The sequence below is a fragment of the Schistocerca americana genome, chromosome 1 (assembly GCF_021461395.2).
Source record: "Schistocerca americana isolate TAMUIC-IGC-003095 chromosome 1, iqSchAmer2.1, whole genome shotgun sequence".
NCBI classification, from domain to species: Eukaryota; Metazoa; Arthropoda; class Insecta; order Orthoptera; family Acrididae; genus Schistocerca; species Schistocerca americana.
Genome location: NC_060119.1, coordinates 34264553 through 34279645, shown reverse-complemented (window position 1 = coordinate 34279645; position 15093 = coordinate 34264553). Strand labels below are relative to the sequence as shown.

The 15093-nt window shown below is 37.2% G+C and overlaps 1 protein-coding gene across 1 annotated transcript in view; it reads left to right on the top strand.

The window, feature by feature from the left end:
- The window catches only part of LOC124546553 (protein flightless-1), a 204465-nt gene extending 194183 nt beyond the window's left edge, over positions 1-10282 (top strand). The window contains exons 20-23 of the mRNA XM_047125044.1: positions 1793-1919; positions 9315-9497; positions 9580-9693; positions 9815-10282. Of these exons, the coding sequence (XP_046981000.1) occupies positions 1793-1919; positions 9315-9497; positions 9580-9693; positions 9815-9949 (559 nt within the window). The 3' untranslated portion in view covers positions 9950-10282. The remainder of the gene's footprint in view (positions 1-1792; positions 1920-9314; positions 9498-9579; positions 9694-9814) is intronic.
- Positions 10283-15093: the final 4811 nt, after the last annotated feature.

Here is a 15093-nt window from a genome sequence, read left to right as displayed (position 1 = left end):
ATATGACACTAACCACTATGCCACACAGTTCACACTAGAGCTTGTGGCAATATCTTACTGACAATAAATCTAAATTTTCAGAACTTGATAAAAGAAGCAAATTCATTTATGTGGTCTTGTAATTCATTTTAGGAATGGTCCTTGTGCTTCATGAACAAAATGAACATAGTTACTTTTTCGTGTCTGTAACTTAAGAGATCATGGAGATCTGTGTAACAAAATTAGTCACGGTGATTATACAACCCATGCTGGCAATGTGACAGTGGGCTGTGAGTGGTGTTTAACTGTGTGTGATGATTCTTTGTTGATGGCATGCAGAATGACAATAGGAGTTGTGATGACACCACAGGATGTACATCAACTCCCCATACCTGTTGATCAAGCCTCAGGTGTGGCTCATGGTACTGCTTTCCAGTGCTGGAGATGTGCTCTCCAGAGATCAGCAGTGGTCCATGGTGATGGTCTTCAGCTTTAACCCTAGCAATACCAACACACTTTCCATAATGTGCGTTACAGGGAGTTGGGGAGATACTTTATGCCTCTCCAAAAAATTATTTATAAAACACAAATTTTGTTAATTGTTGTAGGCTTTTATTCATAACATCAATTTTAAAGAGAGCCTGATGTCTAAGTAAGGTCCCAATCCTGAAAATATTGAATATGATGGGGGAAAGCAACATGTACTATCTAAGACTTGAATTTTTTGGTTTAGCTAAAAAATTTAAACATTTATGGAATCTGGCAGAAGAATTCATTAAAAACATAGAATATTTTTTCAAAATTTTAAAATATAAAGTAATTGTCTAGATCACAGTATTTTCAAAAGAGTGGCCCTATTCCCCCCCCCCCCCTCCCCCCTACCCAACAAAAAAAAAAAAAAAAAAATCCTGTCCCCTCCCCCCGCAAGGTTTAGTCCTTTAGCCACAAGGAGTTAGTGCATGTTGGATTGGATTTTTTAAGTGCAGTAAGGAAGCTGCCATTTCAGATGCATGAAGTTCTCAAATTATAATTAGTGGTCCTGTACTTTGGCATTATTTAGGTAGTAATACAGTGAGCTGGGCTCTTGTTGTTGGGTATTATCATTTATTAGATGGAACCCACAAAAAAACTACATATGGTATTAAAGTATGTCATCCTTACAGACAACAGCTGTCATAGTATGCCTAGGAAACACATTCATTATCATATGTATTTCTAACACAATGCCAACTCAGATGTGGGTGCTGATACTGCTGTATTTGTCCCTTTCCATCATATTTTAATTGCAGTACAAGAGAACATCAGACAAGCAGATAGTGTATATCACTGTTCAGGCTAAACTTCGACTCACGTAAATTTTTACTGGATATTTCCACAACAGACAATAAATGAGACAAAATAGTGTGCACACCAGAAAAATTAAACCTCTTCACTCTTAGTTTATTTGTTTTTCCTTCTTTACCTTGAACTCTATCTTTCTCCAAACTGTGTTTGGTGGTGTAATTGTAATGCATCTGTACTTGTCTCTTTATTAGCAAGTACAATATTTACAGCACTGTGAGGAATATTGCGTTTTGCTTTTCTGATAACAGACTGAAGATTCTAGCAACACTTTTTATCCATCCCTAATGGTGTCATTTTTCATGGCACATTAAACCATTGTGTTCCTTCTTCCTTGTGTGTGTGTGTGTGTGTGTGTGTGTGTGTGTGTGTGTTATTGCTGCCTTGTAGTTACGTTAGTGTATTCTTTTAAGTTAATTGCTGACTTATTACAAAATTACTTACTCACTTCTTGGTGGTTTGTTGATTTCAGTTATATTTTGAAAGTACCTTTCAACAACGAGGAGTTGACGGGGATAGTTTATGTGTGGTTAGGGTCAAAAGCTGATCCTGATGAGGCAAGACTTGTAGTTGAAATAGCAGAAGAAATGTTTAACAATGTAAGTTTTTGCAGTGTTGTCTGTAAGTATTAACTACATTTAGTTGATAACATCAAATCATTATGTAATTTGTTCATAATAATCTACACTTCCATATGTAACTGAATATATCACACACATCTTTTATAAAATCAGTTTTATGCTACTAGATGAGTATGCACACGTTCTTTCAGACACAGACCTTTTCATTTTCTATTGATATTAATCAATATTTCTGAAACATGGGTATTTAATTCATTAGTATGATTCAACATGTGTTTCCATTTGCATTTTGAACTGTCAATAAGTCCTTTACCTTTGTTATGAGTAGTCTGCCATGTATGCCTGGAAACTGACAACTACCACTCCATTATTATATATGATAAGTTTCCAAAGATTTATGCTTGGAGCCTTAATTTTGAGTTATGTTGTACAGATTCAAGGTTGGTTAGTTGTTTGTCTGTAGCATAAATCATGTGAAATCTGAAGTGCCAAACACAGACAGTTCTCATACAAATTTAAAATTTCAAAATAGTCTAAGGACAGATCCATTCATAGTTTCACAGAACAACTTCCATCTTATGTTGGTTTGGTTTCTTCAAAACTGTGTTCAGATACAGCACATGACAGTAAAGTAATTATTGTGCGAAGAATCTAACAGAACTTTTAGTGTCTGAAACTAAAGAACTCTCCCTCACATCTTAGGCAAAAACAGAAGATATGACAAGAAACAGACTGTATTGTCCTACTCAGGCCTAATTACTCCGATGCTAGGTGGCATATCAGGGAACAAGTGCCCTCCTGTGAAATCGATCAGCAACCAGATTTGAGGTTTGAATTGCTGAATTTGTTGTTTCTGTTGCGGTCAAAAATTTTACAGGGTCAGGTTGCTGACCCGAGCCCAACCCTGCTCCTCTCATTTGAGCTAGGGAACAGCAGTGGTGAAGTTGGACTGTATAGTGGAAGATGGAAATTCAGTGTCTAGTACATTGTTTTGTTCTTTGTGCCTTTATTAACCTAGGGCTCTGACTTACACTCTGCTCTGTTAGTGTACTACTTGCTGTTATTTTTTGTCCACTTCTGTTTATTCTTTCGTCATGAACAGAAGGAACATATGATTCTGGAAGTCTTGGTGCTTTTCTTTGTCATGAACAGAAGGAACATCTAATTCTGGAAGTCTTAGTGCTTTTCTTTTCATTTGTGTTTTTTCTGTTATATTTAAACTTACAGAATTTCTTCAAGAAAATAATGTTGCTGCCTTCTGTACTTGGTACTAACATTGCATAGCTTCTCACTTGTCCTCATTTGTACAGTTAACACATTAAATGTTACTACTTGGATTGTTCCTGTAATAGTTTACAGTAGAGTATCTTTTATTCATAAGAACTGTCCAGCTTGTGTGTTTTACTTATACTGGTCACAGTGATTCGGGAATGCATATTTACATAAATACTGTATAAATCTCTGTAAAATGACTGACAGAGTGTACTTAATATGTTACATATTAGGATTTCTTCACATTTTAATTGTTTATAGTGTGTGGAAAACATGACAGTCCAAATGCCACTGTGTATATTCTAATTAATCTAATCTTGCCATCACAATCTCTAGAGGAGTGATATGTAGGATGTTGGAGAGTATCTGTAGATTATTCATTCCATACTGGTTTTTGAAACTTTGTAAATAGGTTCTGAGGAGATGTTTGGCATCTGTCTTCTAGAGTCTACCAATTCAGATTTGTCAACCTTAATGGGACACATTTTCATGAGTCAGACAAATCTGTGCCCTTTCATACTACTATTCTTTGCATACATTCAATATTCCCTGTTAATCCTTTTTGGCACGGGTCCCACAAACTTGAGCAGTAGTCTAAGACGAGACACACGAGTTATTTCTAAGCTGCGTCCTTTGTGGACTGACTGCATTTTCCCAGTATCAAAATATGCACTTGCTTTGTCTATGATGAGGGTATTGGATCATTCCATTTCATACCTGTACAAAGTGTTAACTTTGGTATTGAGTTTATTGATTACAGTTGTGATACATTGATATTGTAATCATAGGATACTGCGTTCTTTTGTTTCGTTAAGTGCACAGTGTACATTTCTGAACATTTACAGGAAGTTTTCAATCTTTGCACAACTTCGAAATCTTATCAAGATCTGACTTGATGATTGTGCAGCTTTTCTTCAGACATAACTGTATCATTCGCAAAGAGTCTGAGGTTACTGATAATATTGTCTGCAAGGTCATTAAGGTACAATGTGAACAATAAGGGTCCAAAGACACTTCCTTGGGTCACGCCTGAAGTTATTTCTACATCAGCCAGTGATTCTCTAACCAATATGATATGCTGCTTTCTCCCTACCAAGAAATCATCAGTCTAGTTACAAATTTCTCTCAGTACCTTATACAAATGTACAGGGTGTTTCAAAAATGACCGGTATATTTGAAACGGTAATAAAAACTAAACGAGCAGTGATAGAAATACACCGTTTGTTGCAATATGCTTGGGACAACAGTACATTTTCAGGCAAACAAACTTTCGAAATTACAGTAGTTACAATTGTCAACAACAGATGGCGCTGCGGTCTGGGAAACTCTATAGTACGATATTTTCCACATATCCACCATGCGTAACAATAATATGGTGTAGTCTCTTAATGAAATTACCCGAAACCTTTGACAACGTGTCTGGCGGAATGGCTTCACATGCAGATGAGATGTACTGCTTCAGCTGTTCAATTGTTTCTGGATTCTGGCGGTGCACCTGGTCTTTCAAGTGTCCCCACAGAAAGAAGTCACAGGGGTTCATGTCTGGCGAATAGGGAGGCCAATCCACGCCGCCTCCTGTATGTTTCGGATAGCCCAAAGCAATCACACGATCATCGAAATATTCATTCAGGAAATTAAAGACGTCGGCCGTGCAATGTGGCCGGGCACCATCTTGCATAAACCACGAGGTGTTCACAGTGTCGTCTAAGGCAGTTTGTACCGCCACAAATTCACGAAGAATGTCCAGATAGCGTGATGCAGTAATCGTTTCGGATCTGAAAAATGGGCCAATGATTCCTTTGGAAGAAATGGCGGCCCAGACCAGTACTTTTTGAGGATGCAGGGACGATGGGACTGCAACATGGGGCTTTTCGGTTCCCCATATGAGCCAGTTCTGTTTATTGATGAAGCCGTCCAGGTAAAAATAAGCTTCGTCAGTAAACCAAATGCTGCCCACATGCATATCGCCGTCATCAATCCTGTGCACTATATCGTTAGCGAATGTCTCTCGTGCAGCAATGGTAGCGGCGCTGAGGGGTTGCCGCGTTTGAATTTTGTATGGATAGAGGTGTAAACTCTGGCACATGAGATGATACGTGGACGTTGGCGTCATTTGGACCGCAGCTGCAACACGGCGAATGGAAACCCGAGGCCGCTGTTGGATCACCTGCTGCACTAGCTGCGCGTTGCCCTCTGTGGTTGCCGTACGCGGTCGCCCTACCTTTCCAGCATGTTCATCCGTCACGTTCCCAGTCCGTTGAAATTTTTCAAACAGATTCTTTATTGTATCGCTTTTCGGTCCTTTGGTTACATTAAACCTCCGTTGAAAACTTCGTCTTGTTGCAACAACACTGTGTTCTAGGCGGTGAAATTCCAACACCAGAAAAATCCTCTGTTCTAAGGAATAAACCATGTTGTCCACAGCACACTTGCACGTTGTGAACAGCACACACTTACAGCAGAAAGACGACGTACAGAATGGCGCACCCACAGACTGCGTTGTCTTCTATATCTTTCACATCACTTGCAGCGCCATCTGTTGTTGAAAATTGTAACTACTGTAATTTCGAAAGTTTGTCCGCCTGAAAATGTACTGTTGACCCAAGCAACAAACGGTGTATTTCTATCGCTGCTCATTTAGTTTTTATTGCCGTTTCAAATATACCGGTCATTTTTGAAACACCCTGTATTTTTGTTAGTTATTATAGATGTGATGTTGAGTCAAAGGCTGTTTGGAAGCCAAGAAATACTACAGCTCTTTGAGTGCCTTGATCCATGCCTTGCAAGATGTCACAAGAGAACAGTGCACGTTGGGTTGCATACAACCAAAGGTTTTGGAATTCACACTGGCTGGAATGGAGAGCAGTCGTTCCCTATTAGATAGCTCATTGCATTTTAGCTCAGAAGTGTTTCTAAGATTATACAACAGATGGATATAAGGCTTACTGAATGGTAGTTTTGTGGATCACTTCTGGTACTCTCCTAGTAGGTGAGTGTGACCCTTGCACTGTTATTTGTTTGAGAGAGATCTACAGCATATTATAGTTGAAGAACGGGCTAACTGGGTCACAAATTCTATATAAAATCTGATAGAGAAGCCACTGAACCTTGGAATTTTGTTCAGTTTTAGCACTTTCTAAATGCCACTGACACTAATAACAATCTCACTCATTTTTGTGTAGGTGCAAGAACTGTGGCAATACCCCTGAATTTTACTTTAGAGGGACAGTGAAAACAGTTCATCATTTCTGATTTTGCCTTACTACCCTAAATTTGAGTTCCTGTGGTATCCATGAGAACCCATACATGAACTTTGATGCCAGTAACAGCCTTGAAATGTAACCAGAGTTTCTGTAGGTCTTGTGAGAGATCTCGTGATAAGAATCTGCGATGGTGATTGTTCAAGGCTTCATGCATTGCCCTCTTGCCAGTGAGATGAATTCATTCAGTATTTGTTTATCTATAGCCCTCTGCTTTATTTTATACCTATTATTCAGTAGTCTGTTTCTTTAGAAATTAACAATTTTTACAAAATTATGAGGAAGTATGTGTTATGTAAAGCTAAGCCTTTAGGTTTCATATGTAACAGGATACACTTAGAGGTACACTGTAATATACTGGTGCAGATGCTTTAAGTTTCCTTTCTATGCCACCAAAGATACAGAGGAAAGTGTTTGTGTTACTGGTGCAGCTCAGAAATATGTGACACAACTAATTTATGTTCTGTTTGTATGCATTAAGATTTTTTCAAATGGCTAACATAGCTTTCACCTATTTGGCATGAGTTCGGTGGGCATATTGGTGAGTGAGTGAGGAACATGGTGCTTTTCCATGAGAAGAACACACTATAGCTTTGAAGTAATTTTAGGATATGTTGGCTGGGTTTCAGTGTGATTTGAAATAAATCCTAGTTAGTTTTAATAATAGAGCTTGGATGACCGCAGCACCTGGATGATGTGTGTTGTTATCAACTGAGTTTTGTGTGGACAATCATTGTTGTTAATAAAAAGGGAAGATCATCAATAGCACAAACATATAAGATACAAGAGAAAGAACTGTTTAATATTTTGAGGTCCATATGTCTCCCAGCACTGCTTCCTACCAACACTGTTAGTTCTCCACCATGATAATGAACTATTTCGTACACAAATGTAAGACTGGAGCTTAAAAAGCAACTGTCTGTGTCTGTTGTTCCTGCAGTGACATTTAAATATGTTCTGTAATTTTGTGTGTGTCCTCTGTTGTGAAATTAAGCATTTCCTACTCTCCCACGAATTTTGTTGCTTCAAACAGTATCCCACCACCTTCCATCCTATCAGCAGTTTGCCATTCTTATAAATCACATTGTTGAGACATTGCACCACCTTTCTTGATCAAAATGAAAACTTTACTCTGTTTATCATAAGAATGAACCTGATGTAAACATTACGCCATGTATTCTTCCACGTTTGCTTGAATCTCATTGGAGGTGTCCCCCCCCCCCCCCCCCCCCCCCTCCCTTCCACTTGGGGCGGAAGCTAAGCTGTGACCATTTCTGTCAAGTACGATGTACGATCACAATGATACATTTTATGCTGTGTTACACACACATAGATTGAGCGCTAATGTAGGACAACAGCTTAACCAGTGCATTGAACTTGGTCAGCACTGGCCAGCCAGCTGGTCTAACTAACCTGCAATGATGTGAGCAGTTGCATTTCAGACGCAAAAAGAGACGTGCAGAGGAACAATATAGCTTCAAATGTTATTTAATTTTTAAAGAGAATGAAATAATATTCAGCAAAACTCCAGCACTACTGCACGCTTCTTAGGTAACCAGACAGAAAGCATAAAATGCTGTTATTCTCACCTAACATAGTATTCTAATTACAAACGAGTGATGAAAACTCCTAACTTAAACACAGGGTAATTTTTTTGAGTGATGCAAAAGCATGCATGATGCAAAAGCATACTGCAGGGATTTCATCGTACTGTTGAATGCTGAAGCCAATTACAGTGAATCCTCTGGTAATCTCTTAGCTCCTTCCTTATCCGAATCTGAAAAATACATTTCAGTTCTGGAACTATCATCTGCTACATTGACAACGAGTCGATCACCAACAGAATCCATGAAGTCAACCAGGCACCACATTTTCTCCTCTTCTTTTATGACATACCATTCTTATCCCACTAGCGTTCGGCAGTGACATGTAAAAATGCTGCATGCATTAGTTCCAGTACATTTGGCAGCTTAACATGTTTGGTATTTCTCAGGCCAAATCCCTTAACTCTACTTCAGATCAGTTCTGTTGGGTTCGTATTGTAATGGTACAGTGGCAAATGGAGATATGCAGCATTTTTATGGTGTGCTCGATGCTGTGAAAATCATTGTTTTGCACGTTTTTACACCTCTATACTTTAACTGTGTTCCACACACGTTTCACTACAGAACAGGAAGCAGCCTCAGACAATTTTTCATACTGCATATTAAGTGTCACAATCAGGGCCCAACAGTGCAGAGACTGGGACTGTACACGACTTTTAAAATAAAAACTACATAGCTAAAGCATTATTAAGGAAAACATTTATGGCTGTTAATAAATTTGAACACCTTAAAGTTTCATTTAACATAACTTAGTAAAAATATATCTAATACATACTTCCAAGAGCACACCGACACCTGTGTATGTGTGCTATGGCTTCTGACCAATCATCTCATTTGTGTTTGTTTACATCAGGTTTATTCTTGTAAGGAATGCAGTATACATTCAATGTCAGTATTTGAACTGTGTGTCCATTAATGTCAATCATTTCTTTGACGTTGCTAAATAGAATAAAAGCTGCCACTACTATAGTAAAACTGTGTAGCCTTACTGTGTTTGGCTTAAATATAACTACATGAATCATGATATATTGACTGAGTGACTTACCATTATAAAGAGTGAAAGTCTCTCAAATACTCGTTGCCCAATTTATCTCTAGTCTGTGCCTGTTGATACTTTTAGTCTCAGACCTGATTGAATGTAACATTACATGTTGTTGCGGACACTTATTGATATTATGTATACTGTCACACTGACATAATATAAGAGTTTAATAATCATTGAATGTTGTGCATCTACAAGATAAAGATTCTCAAAGAAATTATTTTTTGTGTTTCAGCCATGGATAGGATTCCAAACATTAAATGAAGGTGAAGAACCTGACAATTTCTTTTGGGTTGCTCTGGGTGGTCGTAAACCATACGATACGGATGCCGATTTTATGAATTACACACGCCTTTTCCGCTGTTCAAATGAGAAAGGATACTTCACAGTATCTGAAAAATGTTCAGATTTCTGTCAGGTGAATATTACATTTAGTTTATAAATAAAGCAGTAGTTTTTATGGCATTGGATTAATTATTTGTTTTTACCATACACAACAGGATGACTTAGCAGATGATGATATAATGATTTTGGATAACGGAGAGCAGGTGTTCCTCTGGCTTGGACCAAAATGTAGTGAAGTGGAAGTGAAACTAGCATTCAAGTCAGCACAGGTGAGACCACTGAACACTCCCGTACCAACTTTTATTAAATATAGTGATTAAACACATTAATGCATAATTCTGTAGTATGTGTATTTAAGTGACATATGACATTATATCTTTTTGTTTTTAGGTGTACATACAGCATTTAAGAGTCAAGCAACCAGAAAGACCTCGTAAGCTTTTCCTTACAGCGAAAAATAGAGAGTCTCGCAAATTCACAAAGTGCTTCCATGGTTGGGGCCCACACAAAAGGCCTCCAGAATAAAATATTTATCTGTGCATTTTTACTATCTTTCATGCAGGAAACAGCCACAGAGCTACATCTTTTGTGCAAGTTGTCCATTTAAATGTTCCACTGGTCGTATTTTCTGGTTACAGTGTTTCATGAACAGTCAGTACTGCACAGATTTTTTTATATTTATTATTATTTATTACTTTTTTAATTTAAAGACAGAAGTACTTTGCTGTACAATATTTTCTGATAATGTACATATATTTATGTGTTATTCTGTTAAACTGTACTTTTTGCATGCTCAAAATATTTTTAATGGATTGTAAAGACTTTTTGAGTAAAATATAGATGTTTATTACATGTTGACATGAGTTGTTTTCAGCAATATTCTATCAACTATGAGTTATAATAATCCTTAAGAATTATGACACATACCCCCGCGCGCGCGCGCGCGCGCACACACACACACACACACACACACACACACACACACACACAGACAGACAGACAGACAGACAGAGAGAGAGAGAGAGAGAGAGAGAGAGAGAGACTCTGTCCAAGCATTAGTGCAAAACATATGCAACATCGAGAGGCAAATAAATATTAAAGTTTTGAAGCTAGTATTCAGTTTCTTAATGGTGACATGGAAACAAATGGCAAGAAGGGCATGGGAAAAGCTCAGTCCCTCAGAACACTGTGCTGGAATGGAAAAAATTAGTTCTGTTGTTTCATCATCTATAGCTTAAAGATTCTTGAATATATTCCACACATTTTGCCACATATTTGAAAACACACACTCAAACACACACAAGGTAAGTCAGTTAACACAAATGGTATTATTACCAATTTCGACTTAACACCAAGTTAGCAGCAGATGATTTGAATACATTACACAGTAACTAGTCAACGGAAAAGGCCTGATGAGGCATTCGCAATGTAAACTTATTTGCACTCAAAGCCCTTTCTTTATTTCCTTTTAGTTAGTGCAACAATTTCTCAGTGACTAATCTCAACAAAAACTCTGACAAAATTAGGAAAATTTTGTCAAAAAAGTTACAAGAACGTCAACTATAGTGTACCATTGTTAAAGATTCACTTTTGCATGGTAGTTGTTGGAGAGCCTTCTGAATAAATGAACTTGTCCAACTACTGGGCCACAGTTTGAATGCATACTTGTTTCAGTACCAACCATTAATATACAGATACACTTCATTCCATCATATTCTTTACATTGCAGCTAACACTTGACTAGTGGTGGAGATTTATGTTGCACGTTTCTGTCCATTGCATTTACTGTCATATAATCAAGTGACCTGTGTCAGATCTTTGATTAAGATTAACAAAATTTTAAATAATAGCAAATAAACAAATTAGTTTATTCACTAACACAAGTTTGAATAAAATCATTGATTAGTTATATAATAATGTGACTTATATACTGATAGGGCCCATATCTCCTTTTTTAAAATAGCTTGTGTTGTAAGTCTGCTTCCTCAGCAACACCGGTTTTTACTAAGCACAACTTATTTACAATTAAATCACAAAAAGTTATAGTCCCTGATTCTCTCAGAAATACACAAAAGAATTCTGCAGGTGGATACCTCATTTTTGATACAGTACTTTGAGTGGTTTTTGAATAACTCCACCATCAGTGATGAACACTGTAGGTTCAACTAAAAAACACTCGGATGCAAACCATTTTCTTTCTGCACCATATGGCATTGGTTTGTTCACTGCAATCCCTATGGTTAGGGCCATTGTCAATAGGTGCATTGTGAAACTTGATTTAAACATCAGCTGATTGACAAGTAAGACCACAGCAACCCCTAAAGTGTGTCGCAGTGTTTATGCCTGTGATCTGTCGCTAGCAGATGTAGCCTTCCAAGTTCACCTTGTGTCCTCACCTGATGGTTGTGTAATTATATTGAAACATCTGTTAATATGTTTTGTGGGATTACAAGAGCTTGTATAATGTACAGTTGATACCATTTGTAGCGACATCACTTTTATTGACATATCGGCTGTAACAGCGAAATCTAATGGTCTCCTGTAAATCCTATGTACTGTGGCAGCTGCTGTATAAGAGCACATGAACACCCTAACTTTTGACGCCTTGTGGATTTATTGGTTATTTTTCTTGGAATTCTGTTAAACATAATGTAGATGCGGTAATCTGAAATACACTGCACTAAATCAACCGCTGTGTGCTACATATTGCTTCACTAGACTCGGTGAAACTTGCCATCAGAGTCGTGAGCCCACCTTCACTTGTGCACATTTTAAGGAGCTACTGCGCATGTGCAGCTGATATGACGTAATTGCCTTATGGGCCAAATACGTACTGATTTGGTAAACAATGTGCACAGTTCACGGTGTGCACTCCTAGCCCTTGCCAGTCAACTACTAGTTCATATCAGTGCCACCAGGTGGTAGCACACTGCAGCAGACTTTTATCTATGTTCGCCATAAAGTCCACTATGTGGTAGCACACTCCACAGATAAAAGAATTCACACACTGTATACTAAAATTAGATCAGACATCAGCATATGTTATAGTTATACTGAGAGAAAACCTATTTTGTGGGATTCTGAATGAGATATGTTACATGAAATTTTGGATTTTATCATAGAGTAATGCATTTGAGTCACTGAGAACCTTAAAGTCCATCACCAGTGATTGTGAGACTGTAGCATTTATTCATGCTTCTGACATCTGTTGATCTTATGGTTTATCTGTACTGTAGGCCCACATTGTACAATATATTTGAACATTCACTAATTCACTAAAAGGGGGGAGGGGGGGAGTTCAGACAGTATGCTTTTTGGTAGATAGTACTAGTTGAATTTAATCATTTCAGCAAACAGCAGTATGAGTTTGGGGTTGGTTGTCTATTGCGCAGGAATCGGCTTTCCTGTGGAGTGTCAGCATGAACTCTGTTGAAACTGTATTAAACACTAACAGAAAAGAAAATTACCACTAGAAATTAGCTGCAAAGAAAATAGGGCAGTCCAGAACAGATTTGTTGTCCGAGAAAGTGACGAAATCAAATAAGTGTGACTGCAAGTCAACATTTAACAAAGCGTAAGTCATTATGTGGGTGCAACCTAAGATTGCCTGATTTTCAGCCCAGACGTTAATTCATCAACTAATACATGAATTAGAGATCTTGTACGTTTGTCTGAGAAAATAAAAAGGCACGAAAACTCCCACTTCCACAAAAATGCGGAGCCGAGAGTAGCAAAAGCTTAAACATTATTTTGTTCTTGACATAAACTGTACTTAATTATGTACAAAACAACTCAATTCCTCAAAAACAATTCTTCCTTTTTTCAGACAAGTTATGCATATTATTATTATTATTATTGACAGCAGTTGAAGTTGTATAATATGTTGATGAACATAACTGTTACACAACAGATGCTATTAATTTTGCACACTTACATTTAATCTGCCAGGAAGTTTCATATCAGGGCACACTCGGCTGCAGAGTGAAAATTTCATTCTGGACACTTATATTTGTCTGAATTTAAAGATTTGTGAAAATCAGAATGTATAACTGCAAGCCGCCACTGTGTATGTAAATGCTATTTTTAAAAAATTGCTTGGTTCGACATCACTCATTGTGACTTAGCATATAAAACGACATGTTTCTTATTACATTTTCAGAGAAATATATTGCCTATAACATCCAATCTTCGTCTCTGTTTGTTATGTGTTTGAGGATTACTAACAGCAATGTAATGCTTATTTTCAACCTCTTGTTTTCTGCAGGTTGTTGGTAACAACACTACCTTTGCCGTGATTGAAGAAAACTAGAAAATTAAATTCCAGTGTGTGCTATTTTTTAAAAGTATATAAGTGGAATAATAGTGTATTCAGTATGGTTATGGTCAGTTTTTGGTTATGTGTTTTAGATATTTTCAGTGTGTTAGGTAAGGTGTGTCACATTATTGTATAACATTTTAAAGAGAAACATAGGAGAAAATTTAGGCCTTCATGTATTTTTAATGTAAATATAAAAATTGCCAGCGATTATGAGATAGATGTGAATGATGTTCTAAATGTGTGTGAGAATAAACACGATAGTGTTCACTGTGCAGAATAGGGGGAATGATGACCTCGAAATTGACGTAGTTTTCCATGGTGAGATTAACTATTTCACTTGGAGTTTCCGAGTGCCCATTTGTGGCACTAAGACACCACACAAAAATATAATAAAAATTAGATTGTCGTCATGGTTAGGTCCTGCCAATCAGTTAGGTAATGATACAGACCCAGAAGAAATATGGTGTTTGTTTTTCAACACTGAGAAGTTGGATGAGATGGTATGTACTACTAACTCAAAACCACAAATCATAAGGAATAAATTAAGGAATCCTTCATTCTCCAGCTATAAAATACAGACAAAACTGAAATTGAGGTGTTGATTGGTTTGATGATTCTGTGTTCCATTTTCAACTATGGATGTGAAAATTGGCATAACTTTTTGCAAAAGCCTGTGCCGGTCGTCCCCATTTTTCGTGCAAACGTGTCTAAAATGATGTGATGGCTGGTGTAATTTTTTTCTTTACTTCAATATATAGCAATATATCTGAGAAACCACATCAACTATTTAATTGGAAACACTAATATTTAGTTTTTTGAATTTTGCAAAAGAAGAATAACCCATTACATGAAGAAAAGATGTATAATTTTGCATAGTGTAACACAAATTTTGATTTAAACACAGTAAAAATATTAGTATCACACTGTTATTTATTTTTGATGTTTACTAAAGTGGACATAAATTGCAAAATTTGGTTATCTTAGTCTCCCAGTGAATGTTACCATTAGTGCACATTTTTTTGTGTGTTACCAACCAAGGTCTTAAATATGGCATATTTACTGCATTTTCTTTCATGAAGGAATTTCAGAAAGCCATGTTTAGTAACTCCACTTTAGTGGCATATCAGTGGTAATATTGCCATTGATGTTATGCAGTGAAGCTGTTGATTGTATCTTACCACTGGTATACTTTACATATGACCAGAGTCTCTCTGGATTTTGTGCCAGGTTTGAGACAGAATATCATTATGGAAACTATTAAAAGCATCTTGCATTGAAGTATATACTGTATGAGCTTCTGTGAAACCCTCTGCCATATGAACCAGTTTATGACACAATTATCATAACTCTG